At 35.8% G+C, this 16,311-nt stretch overlaps 1 protein-coding gene across 2 annotated transcripts in view; it reads left to right on the forward strand.

Moving 5' to 3' along the window:
* LOC149076959 (uncharacterized) overlaps positions 1-16,311 on the forward strand; it is a 55,690-nt gene that overhangs the window by 27,705 nt on the left and 11,674 nt on the right. Inside the window, exons 1-2 of one of the 2 annotated variants that reach the window (XM_089244690.1) lie at positions 2,819-3,075; positions 5,595-5,687. In XM_089244690.1, coding sequence (XP_089100816.1) covers positions 5,624-5,687 — 64 coding nt within the window. In that variant the 5' untranslated portion in view covers positions 2,819-3,075; positions 5,595-5,623. Of the gene's footprint in view, positions 1-2,818; positions 3,076-5,594; positions 5,688-16,311 lie in introns of those variants that run through there. The other variant, XM_089244691.1, reaches the window with a different exon arrangement.

Consider the following 16,311-nt stretch of genomic DNA (forward strand, 5'->3'; position numbering starts at 1 on the left):
CCCCCCCCTTCCTCCCATACCGTAACTATGTCTAACTATCTTTCGGTCGTTCACATGCTTTTACACCCTCTGGGTCACTGTATTCGTCGCTCGCTCATCAGGTCATTCTTTTGGTCATTCACATGCTTCCACATTCTTTACGTTAGTCATCCAAGTAATCTGGAATTTTCTCTTTTTTTTTAAACGCTACACTATCTCTTTACAATTCAAAACAAAGTTCTTTGAGAAGGAAACTTTGCATACAATATGAGCAAAAAAGAAAGTTTTCTTCTTTGAAAGCTCTTCGGGATTTTCAGGAATTTGTAAGGGTTCCGTGGCATTTGATCATGCTGAACCCCTAAAAAGCTGTCACGGAACCCCAGTTGGAAACCCATGACCTAAACAAGTGGTTCCAAACTTTTTTTCGTCATGACCCATCTAAACATTTTGTAGATTCCTAATGCCCTTCTCCCCTTTCAAGAGACACATGCTAGAGCGCATATGGGGCCCCTGCAGGCCCCCCCCCCTCCAATGTAATCGAAAATTGAGAAAAAAAAGTTAAAATATCACAAACAAATATTTAAATGCTGTTATCATAAATTCCTGTGAATTGGAATTTGTGAGGATTAAAAACGCGAAATTTCCTTGAAGAGATTCTTCGTGCTCCCCTAAAACCTCAAATTTGCCTGTATGCCTCCCGCCCCGTCCCTGAAAAGTAGGTTCTGTGCTCACACCCTTTCCCCCCTTTCCATGGCATATAGTTATTATATCAAAAACTCCTATACATGCAGAGGGGGAGAAAGCCCAAAAGACCATTTACCTGGTCTAAAGCAGGGAGTTTTCAATCTTTGAGACATTGCGGGCCGAAAAAAAATTTCATCGGATGCCAGTGGCCAATAAGTCATACTGTGGTATCTTGATTTAGTTACAAGTTGGCGTCTTAACGGGCGGACACAACGGGGCTCAGGGTTCAGAGTCAAATAGGGAGCCATTACATTATTAGAAAATTTCATTTATTCTTAGACCATTTTTTAATTTTTTTTTAATTTTCTCATTAATTCTTAAATTATTTTCTCTTGTTAAATAATAATTTTCATTAATTATGAGAAATTGTGTCTTATCAAATACGAATTTTCATAAATCCTCTCATTAAAAATTATATTGCCCTCTTGTGGGGTGTGCGCCTCACGTTGGGAACCATGGATCTAGATTCTATCTCGTTTATTAACCACTTTACGATCAAGGCGCAATATTGCGTCCAAACACCAGCGGAATAGATTCAGTGTCAAGTTCTTTGTTTACTTTTTCTCTCTCCTCATCATCGCGAAGCTTTGTTGTAACCCTACGAAACAAAGCTGTTCTTTTTACCTCCGTTTATTTCTACAATCCTATCAGTGATTTTCCCCCCATATATGATGTACGAGGCATCCTTCTACTATATACGTATAAGAGTGAAATAGAACAGGTAGGGTGGAGGTGAAAAGAGAAATCTGCTTCATAACCACTCTCTTATCGCGCTTATTACTCATCTATTATACTGTTTTCCTTTCATTTGTTTTTTTTCTTTCCTTTCTTTCTCCTCTTCCCCTTTTTCTTAACGTGCGGTTAGGTTAGGATAAGGTTACCACATTTATCGCCGATTCGTCAAATAGAGATCATTTGAATTTCTTGCCAATAGCTTTTAAGCGAAGGGGCCAATAAGAGTTAATTTTCACAATAATCTAAGATAAATATTGTACATAATCAACTAAAATTTATATTTAACCCTTTCAGTGGCAATCCCGAGATATCTCGTCAAACTTGATCTGCTTTATTTTAGCCACCACAAAATACCTCAACTTCTAAAAACGCGTTGAAGCTGTCTTTGCAGTAAAACATGCTTTCCATCCCTCCCTCCCCTCAATCAACTGCTAGTGAGTGGAGTCCGCTCTTGATGAAGGTTAGATAAGAAAAGGAGCGAGAGAAATAGACTGTGTGTTCCCCCTTCTTTTCATCACTGTAAAGAAATATACGCTCAGTATGAATGATACGAAAATATTTTCTTCCGGAAAAAAAAAGTATTCCCCTAGAAAGACACACACGTCACGGCAGGTGTTTTTGTATCTTAGTGAGGGAAATAAAAGCTAAGGGCGGGGTAAATTTCCTCGTTTGTGGGGAGGGGGGGGGGTGGAGCAGTTATCAGCTCGCAATCAGAAAAAAAAAATCTTCGCGATATTAGGTGATGATATCTTCTTGATGATAGGTGGCAATTAGTGAAGGTTTCGCGATTTCAAATGTGGCACTTATAATGCGGATCAGGAAAAATTTTTAAAAACCATTTAAAGGGTTAAAACGTTAGTTATTCCTTCAAGACTAACAGAATTTTGCCAATCTCACATAAAAATTCACAGCATATTCACATATAAAGATCATACAATAAAAATGGCAATAATATATATTTTTTTGTTACAATCATCATCACACAGAAACAATTTTTCTGGAGGAAGGAAGAAGAATACTGTTACCAGGAAGGCATAGGAAAAAGGAAAGAAAGAGAATAAAATGAATCTTTAATAGGCAGCCCTTCCTGGGCCAGCTGCAAGGCCGAAAACCGGTGCACGTTGCTATATAAAAAAAAAAAAAAAAAAAGAGGAAAAAAAAGTTAAATAAATAAAAGCCCTAGGTCAAGCCCATTTAAAGTACCGTTAGAACAAGGCAGGTTAAGGTAAAGAAAAAACTAGGCAGCATAAAATAGTAAAAAAAAGGGTGATTCGGTTGCAAGATTGGTGAAAACGTTGCTTGCTGGACAACTACCGAACATAAAAAAAAAAGGGCTATAACACAACACACGATCTCATTTATTGCTGTTATGGCTCGAGCCAGTCCATCAGACTGAATAGATATTTGTTCGATCCCGGTTTGTGTCGACGGAGACAGATTTTTTGTCCTGATTTTGTGACGTTTTTGGTTTTTTTTTTGTGAAAAGTGTTTACTACACACACACATACATAGAGAGAGAAAACTACCCTTGGATATCATAAAACCCCGAATCCCAATTGGATTCTGGGTATCGGATATTTTATTCGTGATTTCTTGGTCAACTTGGGATGGAATTTGGTGAGCGATCTTGAACTTGCATTAGTTTGGATTGTAATTATTATGAATAATTAGGATTCGTGCTTGTAAATTTATATATTTGTATTATAGATGTGATTCCATCAATAAAAATTGCTGGAAATATCTTGAGGGGAGAATTTATTTTTGATTAATTTGAAATTGAGGTCGCGGAAGGTTACGTTAATTAATTAAGCTCTGGTTTGTAATTATTTTGGTTGAATAATTTTCAATGGATATTCGAGAAAAGTTTAAAGGTTGAAGTTTTTTTTTTGTTATTCTACTTTTATTTCTTGATTCCTTTTATTTGCCGATTCTTTATGACCATCATTTATTCCAATTACCATAAATATCTGATCTATTTTCAATTTGGTTTGTTTATTCTTTAATTTAATTTCTTCTTCTTCTTCTTTTTTATATATTCGATTATTTCTTTTTAAAAATCTTCTGTCCTTCATTTTATTGTAATTTTTATTTTTTTTCGTTCAATGTGATATTTTTCTTCACTTGCAATGGTCATTTTTCTATATTTCTATTTTTATCGTACTTTATTCTTCATTTCTAACGATAGTTTTTCTTTACTCCGTAATTTGTTTTATCATTTTTATAAATGATATAATAATATTATTGTTAATTAAACTACTTTTACTTAAGTTTACTTATTTCTTTAACGACATTTTTTCTTTGTTACCTATATAATTGAATTTTATTCTTATTTTATTCTCTTTTATTCTTACATTCCTTATTTTGTTATATTTTACTCCTATTTGCTTCTTCTGATAGATATTTTCCTTTATTCTTTTATCTTTAGGTTTTTTTCCCTTCTTTTCTTTTATAACTGTCTCTATATATACTCATTTTACTGTATTCATTTCTGATAATATTTTTTCTTCCTGATTTTATTTTATTCTTCTGCATCTCTTATGAATATACTGTATTTTTCTTTATTCCTTATCTCGCTGTATTTGATTTTTCCTTATTTCTTATTATGATTTTTTTATTCCAGATTTCGTTTTCCCGCATTAAATTTTTTCTTCCACACATTTATTTTTATATATTTTTAATAAAATATTACTCAACCTCTTGCCGATGTCTTTTGATTCCTCGTATTACATCGATCTGTTTTCGATTTCATTTTGCTTTCTCTTAAGTTTCAGGGAATTTTTTTTAAATTTAATTATCCAAAGTTTTCAAACCTATTTTTCTTCATCAATCCTATACTAGTTCACTTATACTAGTTTATTTCCCCTTGAATTTCTTAAAATTTCTGTTCCATCTTAATGCACATTTATACGAAAATATATTTTGAGAATGTATTTTACAGCTACTTTGAATACGTATTGCGTGTTTCGAGTTTTTTATTCAAAATATTTTAACGTTTAAAATTAAATTAACATTTTCTAGATAAGTTAAAATAATGAAAGTATATCTTTTATTTGATTGTGTATATATCTGTTACGGTAAATGTAATAAATTCGGTTATTATGCATAATAACCGGTTACTATGCGTAGTCACCTAGTATTTCGGTAAGTTTGATAAATTTATCTGAATTTATCATCTTCACCGGCAGTTATGCATAGTACCAAAGCTTCGTTGGTAAATTTAATAAGTACTATAAAAATTATCACTTTTACCTGTGATTATGCATAGTACCCAAGCGTAACGTCAAAACATGGTAAATCGTATATAAATAGTATAAACATGATAAATATAGTAGTATATCATGATAATTCATGATATATACCATACATGATAATTCATACACGTATTATATCAGGGTACGGTCGTAAATGTTTTATCATTATGTCGGGGTCCCACTACATTCATCTAATATGTGCACTAGACTCATTCTTTTATATTTATCAAATTCACCAATCACCCTAGAGTATTATGCATAATCACAGATGAAGGGGATAAATTTCAAGTACTAACGACATCAAATTTACTAACGACACTTGGTTGTTATGCATAATCTCCGGTAAAAGTGATAAATTTATCAAACTTATCACATTTACTGTAACATACCTATTACAAATGCAATGCAGCCTATGAATTATTTTTAAATCTTTTCCAGCGTGTTGCGTGAAAAGTTCCAATAATAGCTGTCTTTTTCCTCGAAATTCCTTCCGGGATATATTTTATGACAGAACGATGAAAAATGCCACCATGATAATGGGATTTATCATATTGGTTAAGCTATTCAATTTCTATTCTCATGATATTGGTTCTATTTATGCCGTCCGTTATGGGTCGTTGCGTAGATTGACTCATAAACGGATTTCGAGTAACACATGTCAGATGATGATTAGAAATACTTGTCCCGTAATGCCCATGGACAAAAATTCGAATATTCATTGAATATTGCCCCAAAAATTCTTTTTTTTTGGCTTAAATTTCTGTATCTCTCTGGTTGAACATCACTTTATATCATGTAATTTTCTTTCACTTAATTATTTATGAAAATAGCTTTATTCATTAAATTTGTTATAATCAATTTTAATTTTTTTTTTCTACTTTGCAGATGTCCACCAAACATCGTGAGATTCCGCCATGAGTCTCAAGAGATCCGGTGCCTTATTTTGGTTCCTAGCAGCCTTACTTGCCATACACAAAAGTAAAATAATATTATTCAACTTTTGAGAATGAAATGTTTATAAAATATTGTCAGATATTATTTATTATTATGTTCGGAAAACTCACTAATATATATCAGCGTTTCTCAACCTGTTTGACCCAAAGGCATGTAAAATAACACTACGATTTGACAATCCACTAACTTACAGCATGAGCAGTGTGGCCATGCTACTCGTTTTCCGTATTTCCGTCCAGCGAGTTTATTTTTTCTATGAAGCTTATTTCAATTTTTAATCTTGACTAAAATCGTAAATAAAGATAACTCTCATAAATTATAAATTACATTATGGTGATTATGGCTATAAGCAAAAGTATTAATTTCACAAATTCGTCATGTATTTCCATTGGACGGCATTTCAACGCCCCGCGAGTTCCGAAAATTCCTTCATTTTCTACTCGTTGGCAGTTTCCATCCATTTCATCAACAAGTGGTGATTCTGCTGATTTCTGAAAACGCTTTTGGCAACGATTGAGGATTTTGCCGACTTACGTCATCAATTTTGGTGACAATTTGGGATTTAGCAGACTTATGGCAGCGCATTTGGTGACAATTTGGGATTTAGCAAACTTATGGCAGCGCATTTGGTGACTTAACGAACTTATGGCAACGTTTTTGGTGGCAATCACAGATTTTTCCCAGTTTTGGTAACGTTTTGGTGACAATTTGTGATTTTGCCGACTTTTAACAACGTTTTTGGGGGAACGATTCGAATATCCCGTATTTCAGATCATAGTTTTTCGTATTTTTCTCAATTGTCACCTGGTCATGATGAATGCTGTTTTTTCGATGAAATACATTTTTATTTACTGCGGTTTTAAGCATTGAATTTGGATTTTGGTTTTATTGGCGCAAGGACCAATTAGGTCAAACTGCGCCCCAAAACACGTGTCCATATATAAATAAGATAAAATTAGTTCTTGTCATCTATATCTCAGGGAATTAAGCAGTTCGAATTTTCCCCAATCACCAGCAATTTGGGGCCGTTCAAGTATTACGTCATCATGGATGGGAGGGGGGAAAGGGGGTTTCCGATTTGCTGACTTTTGATGACAAGGGGGGGGGAGAGGAGGGGTTGGATAATGCTTACGCCATCATTCACCCTTTATGAAAATATGAGATAGGATTCAGAAGGGCAGAGCTGATGACGAAATTTTGCTGACAAAGGGGGTGGGGGAGGGGTGTCAGCGATTTGCTGACGTTTGCTGACAGGGGGGGGGGGGGAGGGTGTCAAAAATGGCTAAAAATTTTCTTACGTAATACTTGCACAGCCCCTTTCGGTAAATTGGTCGTGGCTTTTTTTTTGTGTCAAATTAATGATATACCACGTTTAAGACCGCAGTTCTCCGCATTTTTCTCGATGAAATACGGTTACCCTAAAAATGAAGGTCTCTCTTAATATAAAAAACCCATGCGGATATCACTAATATCACAGCGGTTAAATAATAATCTAGTCATTTGTTAGAATCAAGTTATCAACTGTGCTTTTGCGGACCACGGGTCAAGAAATGCTGATATACATCAATCGCCTTCGAGAAAAAGTATTTATGAACTTTTAAAAATCGTCGCTTTAAGAGTATTCCCATGTACCACGTATTTTATAGGTTTGAAAGTGGTAGAAAACTTGAAAAACAATAGAAGTTTATGAGTTCATGAGAATCAAGTATCGCTTGATGATTGGGGGAGGGGATATTTCATCACAGAATAACTTGTCCGTCAACAAATTGTGTGTGATGCAATATTGGTGTATTTCCTGTTGGTTTCTCGAAGACACGAGTAACACCACTTTAGCGGACGTGGTAAGAATTCTAGATGGCGGACACGTATGAGAAAAAAAAAAGACGAGTTTTCTTCTATCTTCTTTTTTGTGTGAAGCCAGTAGCGAGTCGATGGCGGGACACGAACATCGACAACATGTCACGTACTTGACCTTGAAATTTTTAATGCCAATGTTTCTTGTTTCCCCATCACCATCATAATCTAATTGTCATTGCCATCACGACCAGTTCAAGTTTTTACTGTGCTTATAAATTATTCAATTCAAATTTAATTAATTGCTTTCATCAAACTATTTACGACAGAGTAGATAAACATTAATAAATATACGCATTTTCTTCAAAAACAGAGATTTGCTTTTGAAAATGAAAGCTGCCCGTGAATTCGTGGTACAATTTATTCTCGTTGCGTGTCATTTTTTTTTTCGTTTCAACTACAGTGAAAGCGTAATTAATAAGTTGTCCTGTTCAGAACTGACAGAAGACGATTTTACAACTCAATGCGCATTAAACGAAAATAGGATATTGAACGTCAATTTTTTTTTTTGCCGAATTAAGGCATCTTTTTTGGTGCGATTTAGGGATTATGAGGACTTTAATGGCCACGTTTTTGGTGACAATTTGTGATTTTACCGATTTTGGCAACGTTTTTGGGGACAATCGGGGATATGTCTCGTATTTCACGGATCAGAGTTTTCTGTATCTTTCATAATGAGCACCTGGTCTCAAGACGGATATTTTTTCGAGTAATATATTTTTATTTACTGTGTTTTCAACAGTCCGAATTTCCCTAACCGTACATGATTTCAAAGATTTGTCGTGAATTTATTTATTTTTTGTCTCTAATTTACGATATCTCTCCTACATTTAGGATCGCAATTTCCCGCATTTTACTGGATATGGTTACGTTTAAGGCATACTTTGATTCAAAATCAAATAACGGGATTACATTGGAACTTCTCGATAAGGGACACCATGGGACCAAAACTTTTGTCCGTAAATGTGGGGTATCAATTATGGAGGTCCACTGTATAGTGAAGCGTTGCCGTATAAAAATTTTCCAATATAACGGTGGTTGATATTCCACTTCATCTTAAATGAAAGAGGTGGAATCAAGGCACTGTCTTCGTTTCAGCTGATGCATCACCAACTTCTTTAGCATATCTATCCGCAGTCACAGATCACGTCCGAAGACTAAAATGAACATTTGACCACTGTGTGGGTGTCGTTATGGACTCATTGCGAGCGTCCAGGTTTCGATCCAGAGACTGACATAGCTCTGGAATCTGAAACCAGGAACCATGATTGGTGGTGTGCCAAAGTAAATAAGATGCAGTGCATACCCCCCAAATATTAAATTATCGTACTTCACTAACAATTTCAAATACATATAAAAACACTAAAAATTCACACAGGACACTAGATACCTACTCAGATTGTTAGGTACACAGGCAGGGCCGGACTTGAATATTTAGCAGCCCGGTGCGCAAACGGTTTTGCGGCTCTCTAAAATATCTATATGCCTGCTCCCACACCACAATGGATTGTGATTGGGCAGAGTTATGTACATAGGCTCAGAGTAAAGTTTTTATTTTATCTATCAAATTGCCTGTCCGGCAATTTTGTCTCCCAAAAATTACGTAAGTTTTAGAGCCCACCAGAAGTCTTTGCTTTAAAGCACGTGGAAAACACTGTACCAGAGGGTTTCTTGCATGCATGGGCGTTTTAAAGCATGGGACCTATTAGGTAGGGCAGGTGCATGGAAGCGTCACGTATTCCCATATTTCAAATCCTTTAAGCCGAACTACAAATTTCCTGGAAAATCAATACAAGAAGCCAGCTAAAATTTTGCTGAGGATCTTGATAAAAATTAAGGCCCATCCCACACAATGGGTTCGTGTCCATATGTGGATTTGTTCATAAGGCGTAAGTCACATATTTTCGTACGACATGTCTGTAAGTAGATGTAGTTTGAAGTCAGCTTTGTTAAGCAGACAAAGTTAAAATGTAATACATAATAAATGTATTAAAATCTGGTTTTATATGACACCTAATATTTTGCGGCCCGGTGCGATTGCACCCTTCGCACCTGCCCAAGTTCGTCCCTGTACACTTCCGGCGCAACTCACTCGGTAGTAAATTAAACATGGCAATAGACTGGAGTCGTGTTCGGTTTGAAATAATGAAAGAAGGTCCGTCCGGCAATTGGTAACAGCTGTAATGCTCTGAACTGTAAAATTAATTTTACGTCCCCACCCACCTTATCATAATTCCCATTCAAGAGTAAAATTATGCATATTTTACATTAAAATTAACTGATTATATATTGATAAACTATATAAATTATCTGTCATCAATCTGATTTAGATTTGGTTTCGATTTCATTCAGAAAAGGCGTCATCAAAAATGAAATCCCTGGAGAAATAAAATGTATAGAATTTTGCTGATGTTTATAATCTGATGGAGTTTATTCCATAGCATTCCTATTTTTTTTAAAAAAGGAATATACTTATTTCCAGAATTTAAATTACACACCTTCCATTTTTCATGTGTCAACATAAATTAAAAAAATTGGTGATTTTTCTGATATATGCATACGTTCTTGGTGACGTTTGCGGATTTTTTTGGGTTAAATGGCATCGTTTTTGGTAACAATTGGGCGGTTTTTATATAAAAAGGAACTAAGTAAATCAAAACTGAGGAAAAGCTATTTAAAGTTATCTTCGATTCAGTTATCTCTTAAGTTTGGTTGTTGGTTCGAGTGCGCACAGACGGCATCACTGCCTATATGTCACTTTGTTCTATTTAGATAAAAAAATCCCGCCTCTTTCAATAGTTGAGATGTCGGTATATCTCAAAAATGTTACAAATGGCACTTGGTTCCTTTTATATAAAAGCCGTCCAATTTATTGATGACTTTGCCGACTTACAATAACGTTTTTCGTGCGATTTTGAGATTATGATGATTTATGGCAACGTTTTAGAAGAATTACACTGATGTCTACGAATTCAATGAGTTTATTCGATAGCATTCCTGTTTTTTTTACTGACATGTTTGAATGGTCTCCAGAATTTAAATTATCTTCCATCTTTTATGTGTCAACATGAATTCAAAAAATTTCATATGAAGAAACCAAATCGATTCAAGCATCTTGATACTAAAAACGATTGGATTGTGCGTTGATCGTTCCAATTATTAATGCTCGTGTCGTCTATTACCTTGATGAACATTTTGTCTGTTTTTTTTTTTTTGCTTTTACTCTTCATATAATACGTATCTTGCGTGTATAAATATTTTCCGTTAAATTACAAGAACGTGACACGAATGCTTAAATAAGTTTCTTATTGAATCATCTGAAACAAAAAAAAAGAAAGAGTGAAATTGAGATTATTATTATTAATAGCCGATATACATTCTAGGGTGGGGTTGACTGGTTAAGTTCTATAAAATAGACCTTGAAGAAAGCTTTTTGAATTGAGCAATTTATACGTCTTTGGCTGTGTTTGAATTACACAGTGAAGTACTCTAATTACATGCGGGAATCCTACAATGAAGTTTCAAGAGCTCTTTGAAATTTGGGAGTAGCCACGAGGCGTCTATGAATTTTTACATTCAAATCAATAATAAAAAAGTGATATTATTACAATACCGAATATAAGTAATAATCATAAAAACAGATTGAAAACTATAATAAACTGCTTATAAGCTTCCTTATTTTCTATATGATACGCATTTATCGAAAATTCAAGCTCGAATGCCATTTTGAGCAAAGAGAATGAAATATCAACAGTAATGCGAATAATTACATAAGCAAATGATGCGATAAATTCTGGTATTTGTGAAGAGTATGCGCAACCTTTTTATACGCAAATGACACAGAATATAACTGAAGGTCAACTTATATGTGGTATGGTGAGAACAGGTTAAAAAACCGGTACCTGAAAAAGAGATTTAAACACAGCATATATAGGATGACCTTCGTAAAGTTATGTAACGACAGGCATAATTCGAATCGTATCATTTATGTATGACTATATTTAGGCCTAAATAGCAAATTTTCAGTTTTCGGTGATTCTTTTTTAAATATTTTTGGTGTTGGGTCAGGCAGGGAAGAGGAGCATGAAGCACGAGGATTTAAAAAAAATCTTAAGCTGGGATCATTCATGGGTCCCTCCTACAAAATTTACAGTAAAAGAAAAAATATATAATAACTATAACAAGATTCGTCCCCAGGACCCCCGTGCTGAACACCTGTCAGCCAGCCATGCTCATGTAGCGTGCCGAGAAAAATTATCCCAACTGTGAACCCGCATCTACGACCACACACATTGTGCTTCATAGAATTCAATTCTCTAATACGTACCATTTTTAGAGCGGTGACGGTTTTATATGACTGTTATGGGGCCATTCAAGTATTACGTAAGCAGATTTTCAGCCATTTTTGACCCCTCTCTCCCCCCTTGTCAGCAAAACACTGACCACCCATCCCCCCGTCAGCAGCTTAGAATATTTCATATCTTCAAAAGGGGTGGTTGATGACGTAAGCCATCTTCAAACCCCCGCCCTCCCTTGTCATCAAAAGTCAGCAAATCCGAAACCCTCTCCCCCCCCCCCCCGATGCTGACGTAATACTTGAATGACCCCTATGCGGTTTGTGTTCACCGTTAGGTCTCGCCTAAGAGAGCAACAGATCTATAACGGCACCAAAATTCCCTCATAGTTTGAGAAATAGATGGAGCACCAGCTGAACACGAAACAAGCACAACTCTGAGAACATAAATACGTTGGGGGGACACAAATTCACTCAGAACACACATTCCTGCATGTACCGACTAGTTATAAATTCTGCAACTGTTAAATAATAATAGTAGTAGCAATAAAATTCAAGCACAACACTAGATAACCTTTCAGACTGTTAGGTACACATGCACACTTCCAGCATAACAGCATAACTCATTCGATAGTGAACTGCCTATGGCGACAGAATGGAGTTGTGCTCAAGTTTGAAAGAAAGCGCTATAGGTGTACAACTACTATTCGAAATTACAGGCACCTCGTCATTTCTATCAGGGAATTTTGAACGAATTGGTACGCGCCTCTGAGTGTATTAGAGACCCTAACACACCCATGTTAAGAGAGCTATGCGTCTTTAGTGTTCTACTGGTACTGTTGTCTGCCTTACATATCTTGAAGTGAAAATGGCAGATTCCTGAATTTTCGAGTAATGTAACGAGTATCGTGTTGCTCTGCCTGCTCTCTTAGGAGAGACTTTTTCAAACGGAAGACTTGCTCACATTCACACTTCAAAGTTGGAAAACCACAGAAAAATCAGCTTCAGCCGAAGCTGTAGCACGGAGAGTCGATAGACCTTTCTGAACAGCATTTGCATCCAATATTCTAATTTTATGATTTACTTCTAATCTAATTTCAGCACAGAATATACAGTGTAGTAAGGAAAGTCCCCAGGCTACATTTTACTGGCGAACCGTTTATTCTAGAGCAGCGGTTCTTAACCTTTTTTGAATCGCGGAGCCCTTTTTAGTATAAAATTTCTATGGCGGAGCCCTGTTTGACTCGAGGAGCCCTTTTTGTATGCAATTTTTATGGCGAACCCCCTGCAGACCTCTTTTTTTATTTATCAATCAAATTTACTGATTTATTTTATTTTCCTTGAGTCGCCGCGGAGCCCTTGGGAAGTGCACACGGAGCACCGGTTGAGAACCGCTGTTCTAGAGGAATACGTCCAATTAGAAAAGTATCCAAATAATTTGCAGCACTCAGTTACGTCATTCATGTTGCAAGGGGTTGAAAAGTTATCTAAATATAAAAACGGACTTTCTTTTATATGGACACCCTGTTGTAAAAAACCCAGTAGGAAAGTTTTCTCTCCTGAGAACAACAAAGAAAAGTCGATGTTTATAAGTACAATATTCACGGAAATATTTGAATTCAAAAATCGGAGAAAAGAGCGAAAATAACAACATAAATGGGAAGGAAAGACGTATATTTTTCAATTTAAAAAAAAATCATCTTTTAAGCTCCATCTGTTTCAAATTCTAGATATTGAAATACATTTTTAATTTCATCCTCGGACTTTTTCTCTTAAAACAAAGCTTGAATTTCTCTTCTCCCTGTACATTAATAACCCCACGTGTAAAGTAAGGCGCCTGGGGCATTTACCCCCCAGCCCCCCCTGATTGTCATGTTTTTGTGTTTAAATTTTTTATTTCCTCTTCTAATAAACTGCCAATCATTATTATTATTTTAAAAAAAATCACTTCTCGACATTTAGAAACTAACTACAATACTCCTTTCATGTAAAAGTTTTAATGACGGATCTATATATATATATAAAATTCTCATAGAATCATGAGGTTATTGTCACACCCTCGGTACACACACACACACCCCGAAAGATTTCCAAGAAAATTTCCTCATTTGCCCTTCACTGCGCAATGAATAATTTCCCGAAATTTATGCGCAACTCCGCCTATCACTCGTGTTTTGTTTTCTTTTCTCATTTTAATTTCACCTCGAGCATCTCTTGAAATCACCAAGAGTTCAAGGTGTGTGTGTGTGTGCAGTTTTTATTTCTTCCAAACCCTCGGGGTGATATTTCATGTAAATTTAATTATCCCAAAGTTATCACGAGATCTATTTTTTTTTCCTACTCGTCATTTTGCAGTTTTTAAATACTGTATTTCATTTTCTATGACGCGATAGGTACATGCAGTCGAGTCCACTTATATCATACATGTTCAACCATGACCTGGGTGGCCAAATGTGGCCCCCAGAGTTTTCTGATGTGGCCCGTAGCACATTTCTAGATCACTCGAATGGCTCACGACACGCTCCCGGGTTACTTCAGTTGCAAATTCATGGTGATTTAAGCGACAAACGGCGCATATACAGATCACTTAAATGACCCCAAGCACATTTCGAAATCACTTGAGCGACCGGCGGCACACCTCCAGTTAAATCAAATGGATCGTGGTACATTTGCAGATTACTTGAGTGGCTGGCGGCTCATTTCTAAATCACATATGCTGCTCGAGAGACATTCACAGTTCACTTAAGCGGCCCGAGACATTTCTGTGTGGGTTGATTCTAAATTCATGGGACAAACTTTAAGAGGCGATATAAGACACTTGAACAAACATTTTCTACCATAAAATGTGCGGTCGAATAGCAATAGCAAAGGCGAGAGAGAGTGTTGTTAGAGAGTACACAATAGCACTTCACCAAAAACAAATATTATATATGTATATATTCGAGGGTGCATATGAACCTCTGGATTGGATTAGAGTTTGGTGCAAGGACCATCAAGGTTATACTGCGTCAAACAATGATCAAGCGGTATAATAACTAGTGCTAGAATTTGCGTTGCCCAGGTTACACCGTGAGAAAGCTTACCACATTACAATACCCTGCTCCCTGGAATGGTTGCACTTATTGCAGCAAATCCATCGTAAAAATGTACAGTGGATCCCGCTTGTAAAATTCCCACTCAGAATGTTTTTCACCTCTCAGTACGACTTATTTTCGTGGTCCCAACTCTTACTAATACTCATTCCGATTTCCCGTGTAAAGCGTTTTTCCGCTTACAACGTTTTTCCATGATGGTTTTTTGAAAAACGTTATAAGCGGGATCTACTGTATTTTATTTTTGTGAAGTGCTGTCGCGTGCACTTTCTAAAAAATCACCCTCTACCGCTTTTTCTATTGCGATTCGACTGCACATTCTGTAACCAAAAAAAATGCTTGTTTACAGAGATTTATATCAATTCTTGAAGTTTGTCCCATGAATTTAGAATTATTTTGTGTCGTCATCAGTTTTACTCGTCATCAATTAACATGCTTTTGCATAGTTCTTGAAAAGGTAGGAATCAGAACCGCCCTTAGGAATGTGACATGCACGATCGCACTGGGCGCCCGAACTCACGGTAACAATATATAATTTCTTTCATTAGAGAGTTCCGAATTTTCATCAATTCCGTAATTGTTTTTTTAAGCAAATTCTGAATTTTCATCAATTCTGAAATTATCGCTTTCATTTATATTGAATTTTCATGGGTGCTGGAATTATTTTTCTTCAATTTTCTGAACTTCCGATTCTCCCCTGCCACAAAATATATAAAATCGACGCTAAGGGGTACTGACATAAGCGTAAGCAGGGAGGGACACAGGGGGGCACCCGTAGCCCCTAAAAGATGATCACAAATTTAAAATATTTTTAAATATCTCTGTAAAATGATTGAAACATTGAAAAAGAAAACATTTATATGCTACCTTAATCACAGTTTCTGTTAATTCAAAATGCTTTTTGAAGGTTTGTAAGCGAGAAACCCATTGTGTGCCCTCTCCAAAGGTCAATCCTGCGTACACTCCTAGGCATCAAAATTATAAAGATGCCTCTGACCCGCACGTCTGGTAAGGGCAGCCCTGGTAGAGATTTGGTGCCCTCAAAATAGTGTGGGTTTCTGCTTTTACCGATCACAACAATCGTTTATCACTATCATCTATCTATAAGTACCAAGTGATCCAAAAATAACAAAAAAAGTTAAACATTCAGTAATTTGTAGAGCATAATATTCCATGTACTTTTTCACGGAAATGCGTAGAAATACACCTGTTTTTAAGTGGAAGTGAATATGGACCAAAAATCATGGATTACAAAAAGCCGTATATTATATCCATGGTAAGCGACTTTAATTTGAATTTAGACAAACATATTAAGGGATCGTGTATAAAATTACTTAATTTCTTGCCGCATTTTACTGGCGAACCGTTGATCCCAAAGGCATACTTACATTTAAAAAAGTATCCAAAT

Source organism: Pholcus phalangioides, unplaced genomic scaffold (assembly GCF_987345545.1).
Source record: "Pholcus phalangioides strain wild (caught in Gottingen) unplaced genomic scaffold, Ppha-v1.0 ptg000015l_1, whole genome shotgun sequence".
NCBI classification, from domain to species: Eukaryota; Metazoa; Arthropoda; class Arachnida; order Araneae; family Pholcidae; genus Pholcus; species Pholcus phalangioides.